The sequence below is a fragment of the Lithobates pipiens genome, unplaced genomic scaffold (genome assembly GCF_037356315.1).
Source record: "Lithobates pipiens isolate NorthernLeopardFrog02 unplaced genomic scaffold, aLitPip1_a1.2 Scaffold_11, whole genome shotgun sequence".
In the NCBI taxonomy this organism is placed as follows: domain Eukaryota; kingdom Metazoa; phylum Chordata; class Amphibia; order Anura; family Ranidae; genus Lithobates; species Lithobates pipiens.
The window spans coordinates 3,158,422-3,178,827 of NW_027507696.1; the positions used below are offsets into that span (position 1 = coordinate 3,158,422).

The 20,406-nt window shown below is 41.8% G+C and overlaps 1 protein-coding gene across 2 annotated transcripts in view; it reads left to right on the forward strand.

The window, feature by feature from the left end:
* The window catches only part of ADAMTSL2 (ADAMTS like 2), a 151,455-nt gene extending 137,848 nt beyond the window's left edge, over nt 1–13,607 (forward strand). For both annotated transcript variants that reach the window (XM_077468187.1, XM_077468188.1), the window contains 3 exons: nt 109–285; nt 8,444–8,588; nt 9,640–13,607. In XM_077468187.1, the coding sequence (XP_077324313.1) occupies nt 109–285; nt 8,444–8,588; nt 9,640–9,758 (441 nt within the window). In that variant the 3' untranslated portion in view covers nt 9,759–13,607. The remainder of the gene's footprint in view (nt 1–108; nt 286–8,443; nt 8,589–9,639) is intronic.
* Nucleotides 13,608–20,406: the final 6,799 nt, after the last annotated feature.

The following is a 20,406-nucleotide window of genomic DNA, read 5'->3' on the forward strand; positions in this document are numbered from 1 at the left end:
GTTATCAATGTATATACAATACAGTAAACGATTTTGCTTTAACACCCTTTATTAATTCTAATAACACACTCAACATTTTTTTATTCTCACTATATTTATTCCCTATAGTGTAACACGACCTGTGGCAGGGGGTCCAAGCAGCGAGTTGTCCAGTGCCTGGAGGTGGCCAACGGCAAAGTGAAAACCCGCAATCCATCAGACTGCGACGCTGCCAAAAAGCCAGCAGAGGAGAGCACCTGCTTTGAGCGGCCGTGTTTCAAGTGGTACACCACCCCTTGGTCTGAGGTAGGAAAACTCTTGACCTTTCCTACCCCGAGGCAAAAGACATGTTCAGGTCACATGCACATGCATCTTTAGGGATTAGGTGCACACAGCTGCCAAAAGGTGATTAGATTTGGTCTGTTGGTGCCAGTTAAAGATTTACTGCATATCCAGTGCCTAGCCAGGCCTGCCCCAAGGGACTTCAGCTGCCAAAACCCAGACACCGTGCGGTTTGTGTTTTGGGATGTGCTCTTAACCACGTATGATTTGTGTTATTTGTATAATTGTTTCAAAATTACAAAAAGCCTCTAAAAAAAAGCAGAATTTTCATTTACAGTCGTTTATTATGAAATTGATTTGGGTTAGCTGGCATGGCCATGCAAAAAGTCTCTCTTTTTTTTTGCGGTGTGTTTGACTTAGCCCTTGTACACACGGTCGGACATTCCGACAACCAAATCCGTCGGATTTTGTCTGATGGATTTTGCCCGAAACTGGTGTTGCATACACACAGTTGGACAAAGTTGTCTTAAAATCCGATCGTTCAGAACGTGATGACGTTTTTTCATTACGACGGGACTACGTTCAGGCTAGTAGCCAATAGCTTTGGTCTAGAAATTTGATCTGAGCATGTGTGGCACTTTGTCCGATCGGAATTCTCTACAAATGATTGGACAAAGTCCGATCGGATCATGTTGTCGGAAAATTTTACCGCCCAGCTCTAAAACTTTGTCGGTCGGATATTCCGATGGAAACAGTCCGATGGAGCCCACACATGGTGGGATTATCCGACAACGCGGTCCGATCGGACATTTTCCATCGGAATATCCGACCGTGTGTACAAGGGCTAACAGAATTGTACCAGCTGTAGAGAACCGCAAGCCCTGGCTGGCTCTGCCTTCTTCCTGCTGGAACTTTTAGATCATGGATAGATGTTGAAGGGCTGTAGTTGGAGCAGAATCTGAAAAATAGTTTCTAGAAAGCGGATTCAGGCACGAAGCAGCGAAGGAACAATTCAGTCTATAGTGTGGACATGTATGGTGCCTGTAGCCGCTCTTTTGTACTGTGGGGTGAGGAGAGACAGAGGCCATCACTGCTGCAAGTCTCGTCACACTACACCATTGTACCAAAATCCCCAGTACATTCCGGCATCGGAGGATTCTAGCCTGCAGGAGGGTCGCTTTGTGGCTCTGCAGAAAACATCTTAGGGAAAGAATACTAATAATGTATATAGTTTACAATATATGAACACAAAGTACTTGCTTTATTATAGATATGCACTGTTTCCAATATCCTTGATTTTATTTTTTTATCAATTCAAATTTTATTGTAAATTATTTTACTTTCAAAAGTTTTTATTTGTTACAGAATAGCATCCATATAGTAAACATTGACAAGTTATCGTCTCATTTGTACATAAAAAGCATGGAAAATATGTAATACAGTACAGGCATTAAGTATACACCGGTTTAATCAGTCCCTGGACTGTAGGGCAGCCGTACGGCTTAACAATCAGGTATGTCTGGTAAGGACTAGCTTGACTACTGGGAGTGAAGAAGAACGGGTCGCCCGCCTAGATCCCCCGGCACCCCAAATGGGATCACACTGAGTCGGGGCTAGGCTGGCGCCCCAATTTTATGAAAAAAGAAAAGTGTCTGTCCAATACCAGGGCTCACCTGTCCAGCCAGCTTATCAGCCCATTAAATATTCAGCGGCTCATCTGCTGGATAGAAAATACGATAGAAAAATGCCGAAAAGGTGCCTTAATAATTTGTGGAGACTTCAACACAATACATGAACAAGAACTAGACACTTCTAATCCCAAAACCAGAACCAACTGTGCACTTAAAATTTTTTTGAATAAAAGCGATCTCTATGATGTATGGAGATGCCATCATCCTGGAGATCGTGAATACACATATCATTCCCTGGTACATAATACCTATACTCGTATCGATTATATTTTTACGGATAAGTGGTTATTGCAGCGGGTGAGGGAGTCTGACATTGCACCCATCACTTGGACTGATCATGCCCCAATTAGTATGACTATTCTACCTAAACACTCTCAAACGACCCATTTTCTATGGAGAACAAATGCATATCTTATCAAAATGCCTACCTATGCTACAGCTATACAAAACCAGATAACTGAATTCTTTAAATATAATGTGGGATCGGTGTCAGACTCCGCCACCCTATGGGGTGCTCATAAAGCATTTAGTAGGGGAATCCTAATGCAACTGAATGCTCAATTCAGGAAAAATAAAACGAAACTCATTGAGAAACTTACTGCTGACATTAAAACATTAGATTCCCAAAACCAATCTCACCCATCACAACAACTGAAAACTAAACTACAAATATTACGACAGGAACTCAGAACGACTTTATTGGATACATTTGAAAAACATACTAGAAAACTTAAAGCTAAATATTACCATACTAGCAACAAAGCAGGAAAAAACATGGCACTTCGGATCAAAGGCAGATATTCCAAATCAAAGATTCCATATCTATACCACCCTATTACTAGGGAAAAATTGCAAGACCCCCAAGACATAGCGAATGCATTTAGCTGTTATTATAGCTCCCTTTACAATCTTAAAGATGATTCTCAAACTCCCACACCTACCCCAAAGATAATACGTGATTTCTTAGATACTATTAGTCTCCCATCATTAACTACTGATCAAATCTCTGATCTTAACGTCCCATTTTCAGTGGAAGAAATTGCTAGAACTATAGACTCCCTGCCCAACAATAAATCTCCGGGCCCAGATGGAATGATAGGAGAATACTATAAATTACTTCGAGATATACTGGCTCCCCACTTATGCTCACTTTTTAAGTGGCATCCAAATCAGAATTTCCGGCTGAGATGCTTCAGGCCTTGATCATAACACTGCCGAAACCAGGCAGAGATCCCAATGCTCCCCAAAATTTCAGACCGATTTCATTATTGAACATTGACATCAAAATATACGCCAAAGCAATAGCGAATCGACTGATGAACTACATACCAGACCTCATTCACAAAGATCAATCTGGCTTTACTAAAGGTCGACAATCTTCAGATGCAACAAGACGTCTGATTGATATTATACACTTCACTGAGAGACATCAAACGCCTTCTCTGCTCCTTTCTTTGGATGCAGAGAAGGCGTTTGATAGGGTCCATTGGGGTTATTTACAGTCAGTGCTTTTAAAATTCAGCTTTCATGGAAATATTTTATCGGCAATTTTTGCACTGTATAAGGGCCCCTCAGCGAGAGTATACACAAATGATATGATGTCTAGGCCCTTTGGCATCTCGAATGGAACACGACAAGGTTGCCCCTTATCTCCTTTAATATTTAATTTAGCCATCGAACCTCTAGCAGAACGTATACGATCTGACACAAAACTATCTGGTATAAAAATTGGGCAAATAGATAATAAAATAAGTCTGTTCGCAGATGACATAGTGCTTATAGTGTCTGATCCTATTTCATCTCTCCCGAATCTCCAAAATATACTAACGACATTTGGAGCAGCATCGTATTATAAAATCAATGAAACTAAGTCCAATATTTTAGACCTAGGATTAGATAACACAACCAGGCAGTTATTGTCTAATAAATACCCCTACCACTGGAAAGAAGAGGGGATTTCTTATTTAGGAATCACTCTCACTAACAAAACAAAACAGTTATTTAAAACAAACTTTTTACCATTTAAGAAACATTTTGAAACAGATCTGACAACACTTCGAAAATTCGAATTTACATGGGCTGGTCGCCTGGCAGCTTTCAAAATGATGACCTTACCAAAATTATTATATCAACTCAGGTCCCTTCCAATATGTATCCCTAAATACTACTTTAAATCCTTACAAAGCAGTTTGGGAAAATATCTATGGAATGGCAAAAAATCCCGTTGCGCATACCATATACTAATTAAACATAGAAATATAGGTGGTGCGACTGTACCTGATCTACAGGATTATTATGACGCAACTCTTTTGACCCAATTGCAAGAATGGTTCTTGCCTACTCCTAAAACTTTATGGGGACAAATTGAGAAAGACATCACACGACAGCCTAATATGCAATTCTGGTTACTTAGTAGGAAAATTAAGTCCACAATTACAGCTCAATACCCACCAACGGTGAAAGCGACGCTACACTCTTGGCAGAGAATCATCACATACAAATGGGATAAAACTCCAATCACGGTGTTAAACCCTCCTCTAACAATTATACCAACATTAATTCCTGGCGTACAAATACACGACTGGAATTTGGGTGGGGATATCAAACTTGGTTCCTTCTTCCAACAGGGCTCATTAAAGTCTTTTTCTCAGTTAAGTAATGAATTACAGCTTCCGAATTCTGAGCGATCTACATATATTCAAATAGAAAAGTGTCTGCTACACAATCCACAACTCAGAGCTTCAATCCCGATTAAAATATGGTCTTTCCTCAATAACCATGCCACCTCACAGAAAGGAGTAGCTACAATATACCCAATTCTAGGGGAAAAAAACATACCCAGCAAACTACCTTCCTTCCTTAAATGGGAACAAGATTTGGGGCAAGACTTTTCAATTAAACAATGGATGGCTTCCCTACGAAGCATATATAGGGCCACTGCATGTGTTACACTATGGGAACTGGCACAAAAAATTGTTCAAAGACAATACCTGACTCCACATATCCTAGCAAAATTCAAGGGGAACTCGTCACCTAATTGCTGGAGAAATTGTACCCAATTGGGGACCCTATTTCATATTATGTGGGACTGCCCAAGCTTACATAACTACTGGCAGGCAATCTCCCATTTACTCACTTCCGTAACAGGTATTGTCCTTCAACTTTCACCAGAACTAGCCATTCTGAATATGAATTTACATACGATTCCCAAACAATATCGTAAAGTAGTAACACATATACTTTTAGCTGCGAGACTATCCATAACTAGAAAATGGAAAACTGACTCTCTTCCTACTATAACAGAAGTTATAGAATTAACCCAACTCCACCACTCCTATGAATTGTTATTTCCTAATGACAAATCCCTATATATTAAGGAACAACAACTATGGGAACCTTGGAGTACATGGTACAAAAATTATACTTCCACAATTTAGATAATGCTGATTCTTTAATCATATAGAAGAAAGAACTCCTGTGCGTTTTAATATTTTTTTTTTTTGGATGGCTTTAAAAATAATTTCATAGCAAAGTGACAAATATATCACATATTTGTTTATCTGAATTGAGCTGCGGAGTAAGAATAGATCTTTATTTTCCTTCATAAAAGATAACTACTGTGTTTGAATTTCCTTTAGGATGTTGGCCTAGGTACTCCAAGACACAGATAGATCCCTGTGAGGGGTGTCTTGGGGTCCAGAAGTGGCCATTATCCATATCGCTATTTATAAATCTTACAATAATTATATTACGGACTTTATTATACAAATTCTAAGAGACTTACTCTTGTTAGAGTCCCTTTATGACTATGAATATTAGATACTTAGGAATACTACTTTATTCTTTATTGTGGATTATTTGTTTCTATGCTATATTATGCTGAGAAAACCCTGTCACTACATTATACTGTGTTATGTTACTTTTATTACTATATATTATTTTTTTTTTGTTTTGTAACCCTTGTTGTAACTAACTCTGCTAAAAATCTCAATAAAAACATTTGAAAAGAAAATACGATAGAAATTCTCAGAGGACTCTTAATGCTGACCATCAAGCATTGCCTATGAGACGTTTACAAATAATTATAGTCCTTTCCGGACTAACCTTAACACGGAGAAGAGATAGAGAGAGGAAAAGTAGAGACAAAACGCGAGAAAAGGAAAAAAGAAAAAGGGGGACAGAGGGGAGGAAGGGAAGGGGGGGGGGGCATCACTACTCACACACGATTCAATAAGAGGAACTCAAACATATGGAAAGTTGGATAGACCCATTAATCGGGCCCAGGGCTCCCAAGGTGGCTATAAATCTATCAGAGGAGTCTTCCAGCAGACTGGCCAGCCTCTCCTGAGACATTACCCAGGAGATCTTTCTCTTGGCTATTGTAAAAGAAACTCCTGGTTCCTTCCAGTTCCTGGCTATGGAGATTTTGGCTCCCAGAAGCACAAATCGGGCCAGTCTGCTGGAGGATTATTGTAAATTATTGTAAGATATTACACAATTTTAGAAAAGTTCAAACGAATACAGGTACATACAAGCATAGAAGTCATATTTGTTTTATCGCATAGATACCTTTTCACATATTCATTCAAAAAAGGGGGGGGGGGGGGGGAGTATATCTTATACTGAAACTTTGTCTGGCACCTCTGTAGGCCATAAAAATGTTTCTTTATCTTTTTTCCCTTCTTTCCTTTCCCCTTTCCCTTCCCTCCCCTCCCTTTCTTTCCTCCCTTAATTTCCTCCCTCTCCCTCCTCTTCTTCCTCCCTCCCTCCCTCCCCGTCAAGGTCTTTCCTTCCTTACCCTTTCTCCTTGATTTTCAAGGGAATTTGGTCTTTCTAAAGCGGGGGCCAGCAACCAGTAGATTGCGGACAGGTGACTGGTAGATCACGGTCTGGGCTTGCTGACCCACCATCTCAGAGCTTCAGAGTGCAATGCAGAAAGGACTACTTGTAAAGTTGTAGCTGTAGCAGGAAGCAGAAGCCACATAAGCCGATGCCTCCTCTGTAGTGCTGTGTACACATGCCGCAGCTGCAGGAGTTATACACCATGCCATGGCTGGCGGGTGTAGCACCTGCAAAGCATGATCCGTTCAAGTGATTGAGGCCATTCTGCAATTGCCCTGCAAGATAAAAGTGTGTATAAGGGTGCTCCGAGTAACAAACCAAGCAGATATCAGTCTATGTAGAAATAGAAGAGGGTCTTTCGGCAGCCCTTGAAGAGAGAAGCAAACTCTGAAAGTAAAATGAAAAGAAAAAAAGGTGCCTCTAAGTGCACAAGTAAAATGTTATATTTTCCAAAAGGGTTAAAAACACTTACAAAAGGGTGGCTGGGTAGAAGCACATCATATTAGCTGGTTGCTGGTCTCTTCCTGCTGACATCACTTCCTCGATTCGGCTTCCATGCTGTCTCAGACAGCCTAGCTGTCTTCCCAGTATCCAGGAGAGTTGTGGCTTTCATCTGTTGGCCACTTCAGAATATGCTGCCATAGAATCACACCTGCGGATATCACTAAAGCCCCATACACACTATCAGTTTTTCTGCTGAGTTTTTCCTTCAGATTTACCAAAACCATATAATATGAGGTCAAACCTTTAGCCCTTGTACACACGGTCGAAGATTCCGACAACCAAATCCGTCGGATTTTGTCCATCGGATTTTGTCCGAAACTTGTGTTGCATACACACGGTCGGACAAAGTTGTTGGAAAATCCAATCGTTCAGAACATGATGATGCTATTTCATTACGATGGGACTACATTCACACTATTAGCCAATAGCTTTGATGTAGGAATTTGATCTGAGCATGCGTGGCACTTTGTCCGATCGGAATTCTCTACACATGATCGGAGTATGTCCGATCGGAGCATTTTGTCGGAAAATTTTACCAACAAGTTGGAAAACTTGGTCCGTCGGAGTATCCGACGGACCAAGTTTTCCAACTTGTTGGTAAAATTTTCAGACAAAATGCTCCGATGTCCGATGTAGACCACACACAGTCGGAATTTCCGACAAAATGGTCTGATCAGACACATTCCGTCGGAATCTCCGATCGTGTGTACAAGGGCTAAGAGTTTCAATTTGTATGCAATCAGGCCGGCCCTTGCACTACATGGTTTTGGTAAATCTGAAGGAAAAAAATCAGCAGAAAATCTGATAGTGTGTATGGGGCTTAAGACTCCTTGGGGCTACCAGAACGCCAGACCACTTGCCATATTACTAATATGATATGCTTCTACCCATCCACCCTTTTGTAAGTGTTTTTAACCCTTTTTGGAAATATAAAGTTTTACTCCTATACTTTTTTTTTTCTTTTCAAGTGCCCTGCAACCTTGTGCAGTACAACAATTTAAGGGGTTAAAGCAGGCAGCATTGTGTTGCTTGTTTACCACCTATTAAATATTTTCTTCCCAATATTAAGCTCCAGATTTCCAGTGTCAGTAAATAACTATGTTGTATTACTGCTGACTGTATCCTTTATACCCGTGGCATTACAGTGCAGCAAAACATGTGGAGTTGGAGTCCGGATGCGGGATGTGAAGTGCTTCCAAGGAAGAGACATTGTTCGTGGCTGCGATCTGCTGGTTAAACCGGTTGGGAAGCAGACGTGCGACTTGCAGCCTTGCCCAACAGATCCTCCAGGTAAGAATAACCTCCGACACTAGATGGCAGCATTAGGTAACTATTACTAGACAATCTTCTCTTCCAGCTCTAAGAACTTATTAAAGTGGAAGTAAACCCTCCTATTATTTTCAGCCATGGAAGCTGCCATCTTGGCCTCTGTTTAATCTTCAACTGCCATGATGCTGCACATGTGATCAGTAATGACTCCAGCCATTGGATGGTGTGACTGGTTGAGAGCACAACCAATGTGACAGTTAGCATTTCCGGCATGCTGGGAATGTAACTGTTTTTTGGAACTATTAAATCGTTGGGTTTACTTCCGCTTTAAAGGGGACCTGTCACACACAAACAAAATGGAACTGCTAGCTTTTTTTTTTTTTTTACTATATCAGTGATAACACTGAGACTCGGGGCAATCCTCTGCCTTGTTCCTCAGCAAAATGGCTAGTCTCTGTCCCTGTTGGAGGAGTGTTTACCATCCGCATACAAACTTTATTCAGCATCCAGTTATTTTTTTGGGTGGTAGGAGAATATAGAAGTCCTAGAAGAGACCAACACAAACATGGGGTGAATATCCCAATTTTATTTTCATATTGTCTAATGTTAACACTGTAAGGCCCCTTTCACACGAATGATCCGTTCAGGCCCGCCTGTCAGTTTTTCAGGCGGACCTGAACGGATGCTCCATAGGCGGTGACATGTCCGCTTACATCCGACCCGCTCCGATCCGAAAAAGTGTGACGGAGGAAAAAGCTATTTTTCCATCCGTCATCGGATTGGATCGGGTGAGGACGGACACTGCAGTCCGTCGTCATCCAATCTCCCATAGGGGAGAGCGGCGCTGTGACAGGTCTGTCCCTGCGCAGTGTGCAGAGACGGACCCGTCATCTTCTGCTCAGCGGAGATCGCTCCGGCGATCCCCGCTGAGCAAGCGGACATCCACGGGGCGGATCAGCACTGATCTGCCCCGTGTGAAAGGGGCCTAAGTGCTAAGTACATGAATAGATAAGATATTGGAGCTGTGTGTATTGTATTCTAATCTGCCCTCTTCTCTCTGCTCTTCTTACAGATGACAGCTGTCAGGACCAGGCTGGCACTAACTGTGGCCTGGCCATCAAAGTAAACCTGTGCAGTCACTGGTATTATAGTAAAGCTTGCTGCAGGTCATGCCGTTCTGCGCACTCCTAGGGAGTGGCTGCGCACACATGAACACCACACTCTGCAGGAAAAGACCATCGTCAACCCATGGATATAATAACTCCAGAGCATACTCAACTATATAATGCAAGCCGCTAAAGGTCAGCTCTAGCCAAAGAGTTGCATACATAACTATATAATATATACTGTATATATATATATATATATAGACATACATACATAAAACGTCTACAACCTGTCAAAAGATTGTAAGGTAATACACATACCCCACTCTACTTTCATTACTACAAGCCTGTACAGCAGGGATATGCAATTAGCAGACCTCCAGCTGTTGTAGAACTACAATTCCCATGAGGCATAGCGAGACTCTGACAGCCACAAGCATGACACCCAGAGGCAGAGGCATGATGGGACTTGTAGTTTTGCAACAGCTGGAGGTCCGCTAATTGCATATCCCTGGTGTACAGCAAGCACAGCATAAGAAGGACAACCAACACCAAGTACATGTGCATTGAGCACTAAGCAGCCCCATATTCCTCTAAGACTAAGTGGACTTTACTAAGTGGGGAAGTGTTACATACAGGCTCTAAAATGTGGTCCACTCTTCCTATGCAGCCATGTAATGGAGCAGGGGTGTGGGGGGGGGGGGGGTGCCAATAAACTGTGCATTTATTTACAATCTGTGGTCAGGTAAAACACTTGTATTAGTCTATCAGTTATGTATGTTGCTGTTTGCACTGGAGGTGCCCTTTAATCAGAATAACCCAAATTCAACCAATGGATGGTTTCCTCTTGCTTTGGGTAGTAATAACGACAGTGGAAATACCTCCACCACATGCAAGTATTCCACAGATTTAATTCCTGATGGAAGAAGGAAAAAAAAACGTTGCAATTTACTTACCAAACTTAATTCCTATTATCGATTTGGTCGCTCCGCACTTTGTAGCTTGTCACATTGTTTCTCCATAAAGAGTTTTTACCTTTAAATGTCACACAAAAAAGAGTTCAATTGGCTTCCATTCTGCAGAGTTTAAACCATGCTGCTTTTTTTTTTTTTTTTTCCACCTCTGTCTATTTTTAATTTAAGACATCCTGTGTAATTTTATCAGAGACCTTTGGAGCTTCTGCTATGGCAGTCCTGAGTCGGGGGCGCCTTGACATCCTGGGAAGGAAAGGCCGGCTGTAGCCTGTAAGTGCCAGCCTCACCCAGTTCAATATTTAACGCATTCCCGGTGTGGAAAACAGATACAACTGTAATATGAAGGTGTATACTTTTTCCAGTGCTGTATCCATACATTATTATAATGAACACTATGAGCTGTACAGAATATCTTTATTATAGAGAAATAAACCAAAGAGTTTAAACCAATGGAATGTATCAAGGGGGCAAAATGGGCATTGAATAGTTGTCATGGAAACTCTTATTTATAAGTAAAACATATACTAGCTGTTCCTTTAGGATCGTTATTTTGCTATTACGAGGGGAGGTGCAAATTTTTCTTGTCCTTGAATTACCAATCTACTGTGAGTATCATGTCATTGCAGATGTGGAAGTGCTCAGGTAATTTATTCAGAGATGACAGCACTTTTCCTTCCAATGAATGAAGCAGGCTTGCAAATAGAAACTTTTCCCTTTCACTTCCATAGGGACATTTACTGGTTGTCATAAACAATACCTCTATTTTCCACTGGAACACTAGGGGACATACATAGAAACTGGGTGACTAGCTGCAGGTATAAAAAAAAAAATCAGCAATTCTTCTAATTCACCAACTGACAAAACAATAAAACCTACACAAGTGAGCATTAGGCTTGACAAAAATTAAAAGATGTCCCCCAGAACGTCATGGGTGGGGGAAACAGCCACCAAACTGGAAATACTGCTAAGCGTTAAAGTGGTTGTTAACCCTTACAAACCACTTTGACCTACAGGTAAGCCTAGATTAAGGCTCCAAGAAATATCTCCTAAACCTATACGGTTTAGGAGATATTTACCTGAAGACAGCCACCGCTGTCTACGGCGCATGCGCCGTAGACAGCGGCGCACAGGTGCACTGGGTAAGCCGCAGATCGTGGCGATATGCCGCGAGTGTCGGCTCCCGTGTGCATGCGTGGGAGTGACGCCATCGCTGTTCCGGTGAATCACAGCAACGGAGCAGCGAGACCCACCAAGAAGATGGACGCTCTGAACTACAGGGGACAGCGGTGACTTCGCTGGCTCCTGTGTCAGGTAAGTGACGATGCATAGTAGTCCATTATGCTTTACCTTTGCAGGGAATCAAAGAGGAACCCATCAGGGTTTACTTCCTCTTTAATTAATGTTTCCACCACTTATTACCCTGTTTCCCCTAAAATAAGACCTAGCGTGATTGTCGGTGTTGGCTGCAATATAAGCCCTACCACCCAAATAAGCCCTACTCTGTTTCCTCAAAAATAAGCCCTACCCTGAAAAGAAGACCTACAAGGACTTTAACTAGGGCTTATTTGGGGGGGTAGGGCTTTTATTGCAGCTATCACCGACAATCACACTAGGTCTTATTTTAGGGGAAACAGGGTATGGCCCCCGTAGATTGGGCCTTTTCTATGGCAGACAAATAAGGATCTTTGCCAGCACACCTTGGCATAGTGCTAATCTTGTCTTTTATTCACGTGAAGCCACATGCCTAAGCCCTTGTACACACGGTCGGACATTCCAAAGGAAAATGTCCGATCGAACCATGTTGTTGGATAATCCGACCGCGTGTGGGCTCCATCGGACTGTTTCCGTCGGAATATCCGACGGACAAAGTTTTAGAGCTGGGCTATAAAACTTTCCGACAACATGATCCGACCCGACTTTGTCCGATTGTGTGTAGAAAATTCCGATCGGACAAAGTGCCACGCATGCTAAGATCAAATTCCAAGACCAAAGCTATTGGCTACTAGCCTGAACGTAGTCCCGTCGTAACGAAATAACGTCATCGCGTTACGAACGATCGGATTTTCTGACAACTTTGTCCGACCGTGTGTATGCAACACCAGTTTCGCACAAAATCTGACGGATTTTGTTGTTGGAATGTCTGACTGTGTGTACAAGGGCTAAGAGTATGTGAATAAAGGACAAGATTATCACTATACCAGGTATGCTGGTAAAGACTTTTCTAGTCTTGCATAGTGACGCCATCCACCAATACATTACAGCATCCTACATGAACTGTAGGCAAGCCTGTATGGTGTGTGATGGACACAATACACCTTCTCTGTTTTTACGGAAGGGCCTAGAGACAGCCGGAGGAAAATACAAAAAAAAAAAGAACTCAGAATTCTGAGATAAAAATCTGTGAGTTCTAAAATAAACCAAGATTTTGGAATATCTCAGTTCTTTGAATTATTGCAAAATTCTGAATTCCAGTATTTCAGTGGTATCTCCTTTCTAGAACAAATATTTCAATTTCCTATTGCCGTATTATATACTTTGGAGGAAGCAAAAAATTAACATAAACTAAAAAGTGTCTTTTGACCGGGACTAGTTTTATAAATGTCACTCAAAAGCTTTCAACTGCCACCTTTCAAATGGGGGGGTAATAGAGGACTTGCAAAATTGTAACTGTTTTTACCTGAACAACGTTCAGTCCCAATACACTGTATTGTTTGCCCTTCTTTAAATGTTCCATGTTTAGTTCACGTCTCCACTTTCCCTCCATGATGCATTGTCCCCGGTGACTCAGAAGAACTTAGAAGTGATTGTTAGCATTTACAGGACCTGCACTCTGTAACTCTGCAGAGCAAGCTTTCATGATATAATATATTTGTCTATAAATAAATCACTTAAAGCACATATAATCATGGTTTGTTTGTAACTTCCATGTACATTGTAATAAAACATCGATATTTATAACATCCTACTTTTATCTTTGTTTCCTTGGCACGGATGTACTATTGTTACTGACTCAAGTTTTATCACCAGCCGGCGCGGTCCCTATTATTTCTGTCCCGGAGCCTTTCATTAAGTCTGCCGCCGTTTCACAGGCTCTGCGGTGAGGTCGAGAAAATCCCCCCAAATTGTATGAAACACATCACAAAAAAACAGCCTTTATAAAATTTCCAAAGAGCAATTTATTTCAATTCATCATCTTATTTTTATTTTTTTCTCAGTTAAGTCCTGAAATCTTTTCAGAACAGAATAACAAAGGTGCAGTTTTTATTTTATTTTTTATTATTAGAATTATTATTACTATTATTATTACTGTCGTGAAACATGACTTCTTGCCAAGATGCTGAAAATAAATCATATCGAATACAGAATAAAAAAAGAGAATGTAATGCAGAAAGCAAGCACTTTCAATGAACAGATGGCAGAGGAGAAAATAATAATAAAGTGTAATCCCACCCTTCCGAAATTGTGATATGTGTAAGGCAAGGAAGAAAACAAAGTGACTTTGTAAGTCGTATTTTTTACCGTCTTCCCTGGTCTCTTGAAGTAACCAATGTGCTTAACTGAAAACGTTCATTGATTGGTTGTTAAAGGGGGGGGATGTGTAGACACGTTGAAATCTGTATCTATCCATTTTGTAGGCACAACCTACTCTGAACGATGAACATGTCCTGTTAAAGTGGTTGTAAACCCTTACAAACCACTTTGACCTACAGGTAAGCCTAGATTAAGGCTCCAAGAAATATCTCCTAAACCTATACGGTTTAGGAGATATTTACCTGAAGACAGCCACCGCTGTCTACGGCGCATGCCGGAACAGCTATGACGTCACTCCCACGCATGCACACGCATGCGTGGGAGTGACGTCATAGTGACGCATGTCAGGCGCACAGGGTAAGCCGCAGATCGCGGCGATATGCCGCGAGTGTCGGCTCCCGTGTGCATGCGTGGGAGTGACGTCATAGCTGTTACGGTGAATCACAGCGCCGGAGCAGCGAGACCCACCAAGAAGATGGACGCTCTGAACTACAGGGGACAGCGGTGACTTCGCTGGCTCCTGTGTCAGGTAAGTGACGATGCATAGTAGTCCATTATGCTTTACCTTTGCAGGGAATCAAAGAGGAACCCATCAGGGTTTACTTCCTCTTTAATTAATGTTTCCACCACTTATTACCCTGTTTCCCCTAAAATAAGACCTAGCGTGATTGTCGGTGTTGGCTGCAATATAAGCCCTACCACCCATATAAGCCCTACTCTGTTTCCTCAAAATGCCTCCAAGCAATATCTCCTAAACCTATATGGTTTAGGAGATATTTTCCCAAAAACGGGCACCGCTGTCTACGGCGCATGCGCCGTAGACAGCGGCGTGCAGGCGCACTGAGCGCAGCATTCTCAGCGACGGAGCTGCCGCGCGTGTCGGCTCCCGTGCGCATGCGCGGGAGTGACGTCATCGCGGCTTCGCCGAATGACAGCGGCGGAGCTGCGAGACCCCCACCAACAAGATGGATGCGGCGGACTACAGAGGACAGCGGCGACTTCGCTGGCTCCTGTGTCAGGTAAGTGACACATAATGGACTACTATGTGATGCGATGCGATGCGATAGTAGTCCATTATGCTTTGCCTTTGCAGGGAATGAAAGAGGAAGTAAACTCATCAGGGTTTACTTCCTCTTTAAGCGCAATACCCAAACAAAGGTGTCTGTTTATCAAGATGTGTACAATATCTACTGCTGAGTTCTCCGGCATTCACAGAGGAGATCACTCTCCTCCGAGTGCCTGTTCATGAAGTGGTGTAGATCTCTTCTCCTTTTTATTTATTTCAGTTACTTATATAGCGCCATCAATTTACGCAGCGCTTTACATATACATTGTACATTCACATCAGTCCCTACTAGAGGTCGACCGATATGGGTTTTTCTCTGGCCGATACCGATATTTAGAAATCGCCACGGCCAATGGCCGATATGATGCCGATTTTTTTTTTTTTTTTTTTTTGGGCCGATATGTTAGGCCGATTATTTATTTTTTTCCCCCTTCATCTCATAAAATCTAACAGTTAGACACCTTTCACACTGGGGCGCCTGCCCGCTCCAGTGTGAAAGCAGCCTTAAGTGATACAGAAAAGTTCTTACATTTAAACATTTATTAAACAAAACAAACATCCAATCAGTTCACTTGTATGTATAATTTAGATAAAAAAATAAAAATAATAATAAATTATATATATATATAAACTTTTGGATGAAAAAAAATGGGCTAACTTTACTGTTTTATTTTTTTAAATCCGTGTATTTTTTCCAAAAAAATTGCGTTTGAAAGACTGCTGCGCAAATACCGTGTGACATAAAATATTGCAACAACCGCTATTTTATTCCCTAGGATCTCTGCTAAAAAAATATTATATATATATATATATATATATATATATATATATATATATAAGTTTTGGGGGTTCTAAGTGAATTTCTAGCAGAAAATACAGGATTTTTATTTGTAAGCATCGAGTGTCAAAAAAGATTTAGTCTTTAAAGCGGTTCTCCACCCAAAAGGGGAAGTTCCGCTAATCTGATCCCTCCCCCCCTCCGGTGCCACAATCGGCACCTTTCAGGGGGGAGGGGGGGTGCAGGTACCTGGATAATCCATGTAACTGCACCCACTTCCGGGACAGACCACCGCAGACCCCCCGTTGTGTTCTGGGAAACACACAGTTCCCAGGACACAGCGGGGACCAGAAGAGATGCACAGCGCGACATGCGCAGTAGGGAACCGGGCAGTGAAGTCGCAATGCTTCACTTCCCGATTCCCTGACAGAGGATGGCGGCGGGGGCAGCAGAGAGACGAGCGATCGCTCCCGCCGACATCGCTGGACCCTGGGACAGGTAAGTGTCCATTTATTAAAAGTCAGCAGCTGCAATATTAGTAGCTGCTGGCTTTTAATATTTTTTTTTTTTTTAGGTGCAGAACCACTTTAAATGGTTAAACTGAGAACTTCTACACACTGAGTCGAATTCATTCAGAAGTGTAGACATTGTATCTCTTTGATCTTTTCTTGGCAGACTGTCCAGAGAGGAGGCAAGTCGCTTCACTGCTGTCTTCAGGCAACTTGAATTGACTTCTATTACTGAAGTCATTTGCAAGTCGCGCTGAATATATCATCGGCCTTTTTTAACAGCACAATCGGCCGATGCCTAAAAAACGCCAAATATCGGCCGGCATATCGGTCGACCTCTACCCTCAAGGAGCTTAGAATCTAAGGTCCCTAACTCACATTCATACATACTAGGGACAATTTACAGGATCCAATTAACCTACCTGCATGTCTTTGGAGTGTGGGAGGAAACCGGAGCACCCGGAGGAAACTCACACAGGCACAGGAAGAACATGCAAACTCCACCAGACAGGTAGTGTTGTGGTTGGGATGCGAACCAGCGACCCTTCTTACTGCTAGGCGAAAGTGCTAACCACTACACCACTACGCCACCTTGTTTTGAGAAGTGAAGCGATCTACAAACGCTTCGAAACACTGGGGAATTCCCCTGTTACTGTAATCTCGTGAGACATAGCAAAATTACAGTAACAAAAGTTCACGGAAACACAGGAGGTGTCTGTTGATTAAGCAGTGGTAAATTACTGCTGCTCAGTATACGGACAATTCTCAGAGGAGACTGCCCCACCACCTCATGTATATATTTGCAAAATTTGCAACTCGACCTTACAATATCATTTACAAGAAGGATGGAGTTACTTTTAAAGAGTGCTGGTACCTTGCAGATTTTATTTTTTTCTGGCAGCAGCAGTTTTGTGAGCTGAAACACACAGCCTATAATTTGACTGGGAACCACCGATGTCTTTTAGACCCTCTACATGTCAATGGCTCCACCGGTTTGTTTATTCACGCTGGCTCAGCACACAAAACAGCCACTGCTTTTTCCCCACAGGCCACGAATGTCACTATAAAAGCCTCAAAACATTTGCACAAATTGTTTAAATCACCAAAGTAGGAAAGAAAAAAAAAATATATATATTTATACACACGGCATATGTTAACTTACGTTCCTGAGCAATCAGCAAGTCTGTGATCAAGTCACCCCCAAAACACAAACTCAATTCATGTATCTTCTTGGAGGCAGGAAGGAAAGACGTACGGGAGCCGGTATTGTTTTCACAGTCACTTGGGATGGCAGCGGTAGTAGCAAATGCCCCCAGCATCAGGTGTCAGCTGTAAAATACCAAATGCAGCTGCGAGTCCCATCGTCAGGACGGGTTTTTTCCTGTCATTAGTCATTTTAAGTTCCTTTAAGTCCAAAGGGAGAGTTCTTCTGACTGTTGTACTCTCTCGACTATATTATTTGTCCCTTGTTCCAAGCCTGCGGTTCTGAGCAATGGTAAATTATGATGCAGTATGTTATAGAAAAAAAAAACAAAAAACAATAACAGCAATCCCAAAATTTTGCCACTAAATTTCAAAGTCTTTAATGAATGGAGTAGAGAAATGTACCACATACCCATAACCATATAGGATGACTTAGAACAATCTTTCTCTAAATTTAAAATGTAAAGTTGTCCTCTGGCTTCATGAATCCTTTGAACTGTATGTGCCCGCCTGCAACATTAAAACTACAAACTATTTTTTCTTTTTTTTTTTTTTTTTAGTTTGTATAGATTAGAGGAGGGTTGGAATTCAGGCTTTTATTTGCTGTCTGAATTTCTACTGACAAATTTCTGCTCACTTCCTGTTCTGGTGAATGTTGGAGGAAAGGGGAAATAATGAGACATCTCTTCAGTGGGAACGCAACAAGAATTGCATATGTTTTAGTTAAGTTTAGAGTTTCCTGTGTCATGGTCACAGGACAGGTTAGAGTAAATCCCAGTTGGGTCACATACAGCCTATAAAACCTGACAGATTGTAACCCTACCCCCCCCCCCCCCCCCCACTCCATTCAAAACGGTTACATGCTCGTTTATGCCTATGCAGGCTCCTCTGCGCTGCTAGATCAGTCCCTTGTACTCTGATGGTCTAAAGTCCTCTGATGTCATTAGGCCTGATGAGGGACAGTCCACGCCAGCGCATAGGAGAGTGCTATTTGCCAGGGGGGAATGGAGAATTCGGAAAGTAAAAGTCTTTTTTACTGTTTGCTAGAATATACGAACAGCAGCCAGACTGCAAGAGAGGACTTTTTTGTTTTCCGGAGTTCAGCTTTAAAGAAAACCTTTCCTGTGTGAAACACGGGCAGCATTCTGTAAATACTAGTTGCCTGGCTGTCATGCCAACCCTCTAGATTCAGAAATAGGTGTGTATGTGTGTGTGTATGTGTGTATATATATATATATATATATATATATATATATATATATACACATACATATACACACATATATACATGCATACACACACGTACACAGAGTGTATATATATATATACATATATACACACAATTATGTATTGTTGTTGCATTTTAACACACGCATCTCAAAGTGCTAAAACTAAAGTGTCTAATATTTAAAAGTATACGTTCCCATCTCAGCACTGAAGTGTTTTCTGAAAAATACGTATATCCTTTTTTTCTTTTTAGCCCTTGTACACACGGTCAGAGATTCCGTCGGAATGTGTCCGATCGGAGCGTTTTGTCAGATATTCCGACTGTGTGTGGTCTGCATCGGACTGTTTCCATCGGACCTTATTTTCCAACTTGCCGGAAATATTTTCCGACAAAATGCTCCGATCGGACATACTCCGATCATGTGTAGAGAATTCCGATCGGACAAAGTGCCACGCATGCTCAGATCAAATTCCTACATCAAAGCTATTGGCTACTAGCCTGAACGTAGTCCCGTCCTAACGAAATAACGTCATCACGTTCTGAACGATCGGATTTTTTGACAACTTCGTCCGAACGTGTGTATGCAACAGTTTCGGACAAAATCCGACGGATTTGGTTGTCGGAATCTCCGATCGTGTGTACAAGGGCTTAGTGTGTTAGGAGGCACCTCGTGTGTTTTTATGCCTGTTGATGAGTTGACAACAAATATTAACATGTCCTGGTCAATGGCCATTTACCCTATAGAGCAGTGATTCTCAACCAGGGTTCCTCCAGAGGTTGTAGGGGTTCCTTCAGCATTGGGCAATTTCTGCCTCTCAGATAAGTTTCCACCGACACCATTGATCTTTTTAGCTCTCTGTAAGGAGGTAATTCTTCCCAATGACCACAAGTGTAAGGACCATTCTTCCCACTGACCATCACACTAATGTATCATGAGTTGTAGATTTCAAATTTTTAGCAGGGGTTCCCCCCGAGAACTATTTCAAGGGTTCCTCTGTGTTGAAAAGGTTGAGAAATGCTGCTATAGACTCTAAATTCAAAACCAATTTGAAAAACATGCATCAATGTGCGTCAAAATTAATGTTAGAATGCAATGGAAATGCACGTTGACACACGACAATGCACCTGCTTAGTACTACATAAAAATCATCTACGCACCCACATAGCTCTAAAATGGGCCCTTTGAGTTAGAAAGTACTGGGGTCAGAGGGCCAGTGTTATTGCCAGGCAACTAATACTTTTTTTGACCGAGATCAGCATGGCAGCTCCCATATTGTTCACAGAAAAGGTTCACTTTAAGCCACTTCTGTGTTTTTTTTTTTTTTTTTTTTAGCCATGGTCTGTTTTCCTGAAGATATTATGTCCATTGTTCTGGCAAAAAAAAACAAAAAAAAAAAAAAACAGGTTTGCTCTCTAAATACAATAAAAATCCCATACAGAAAGC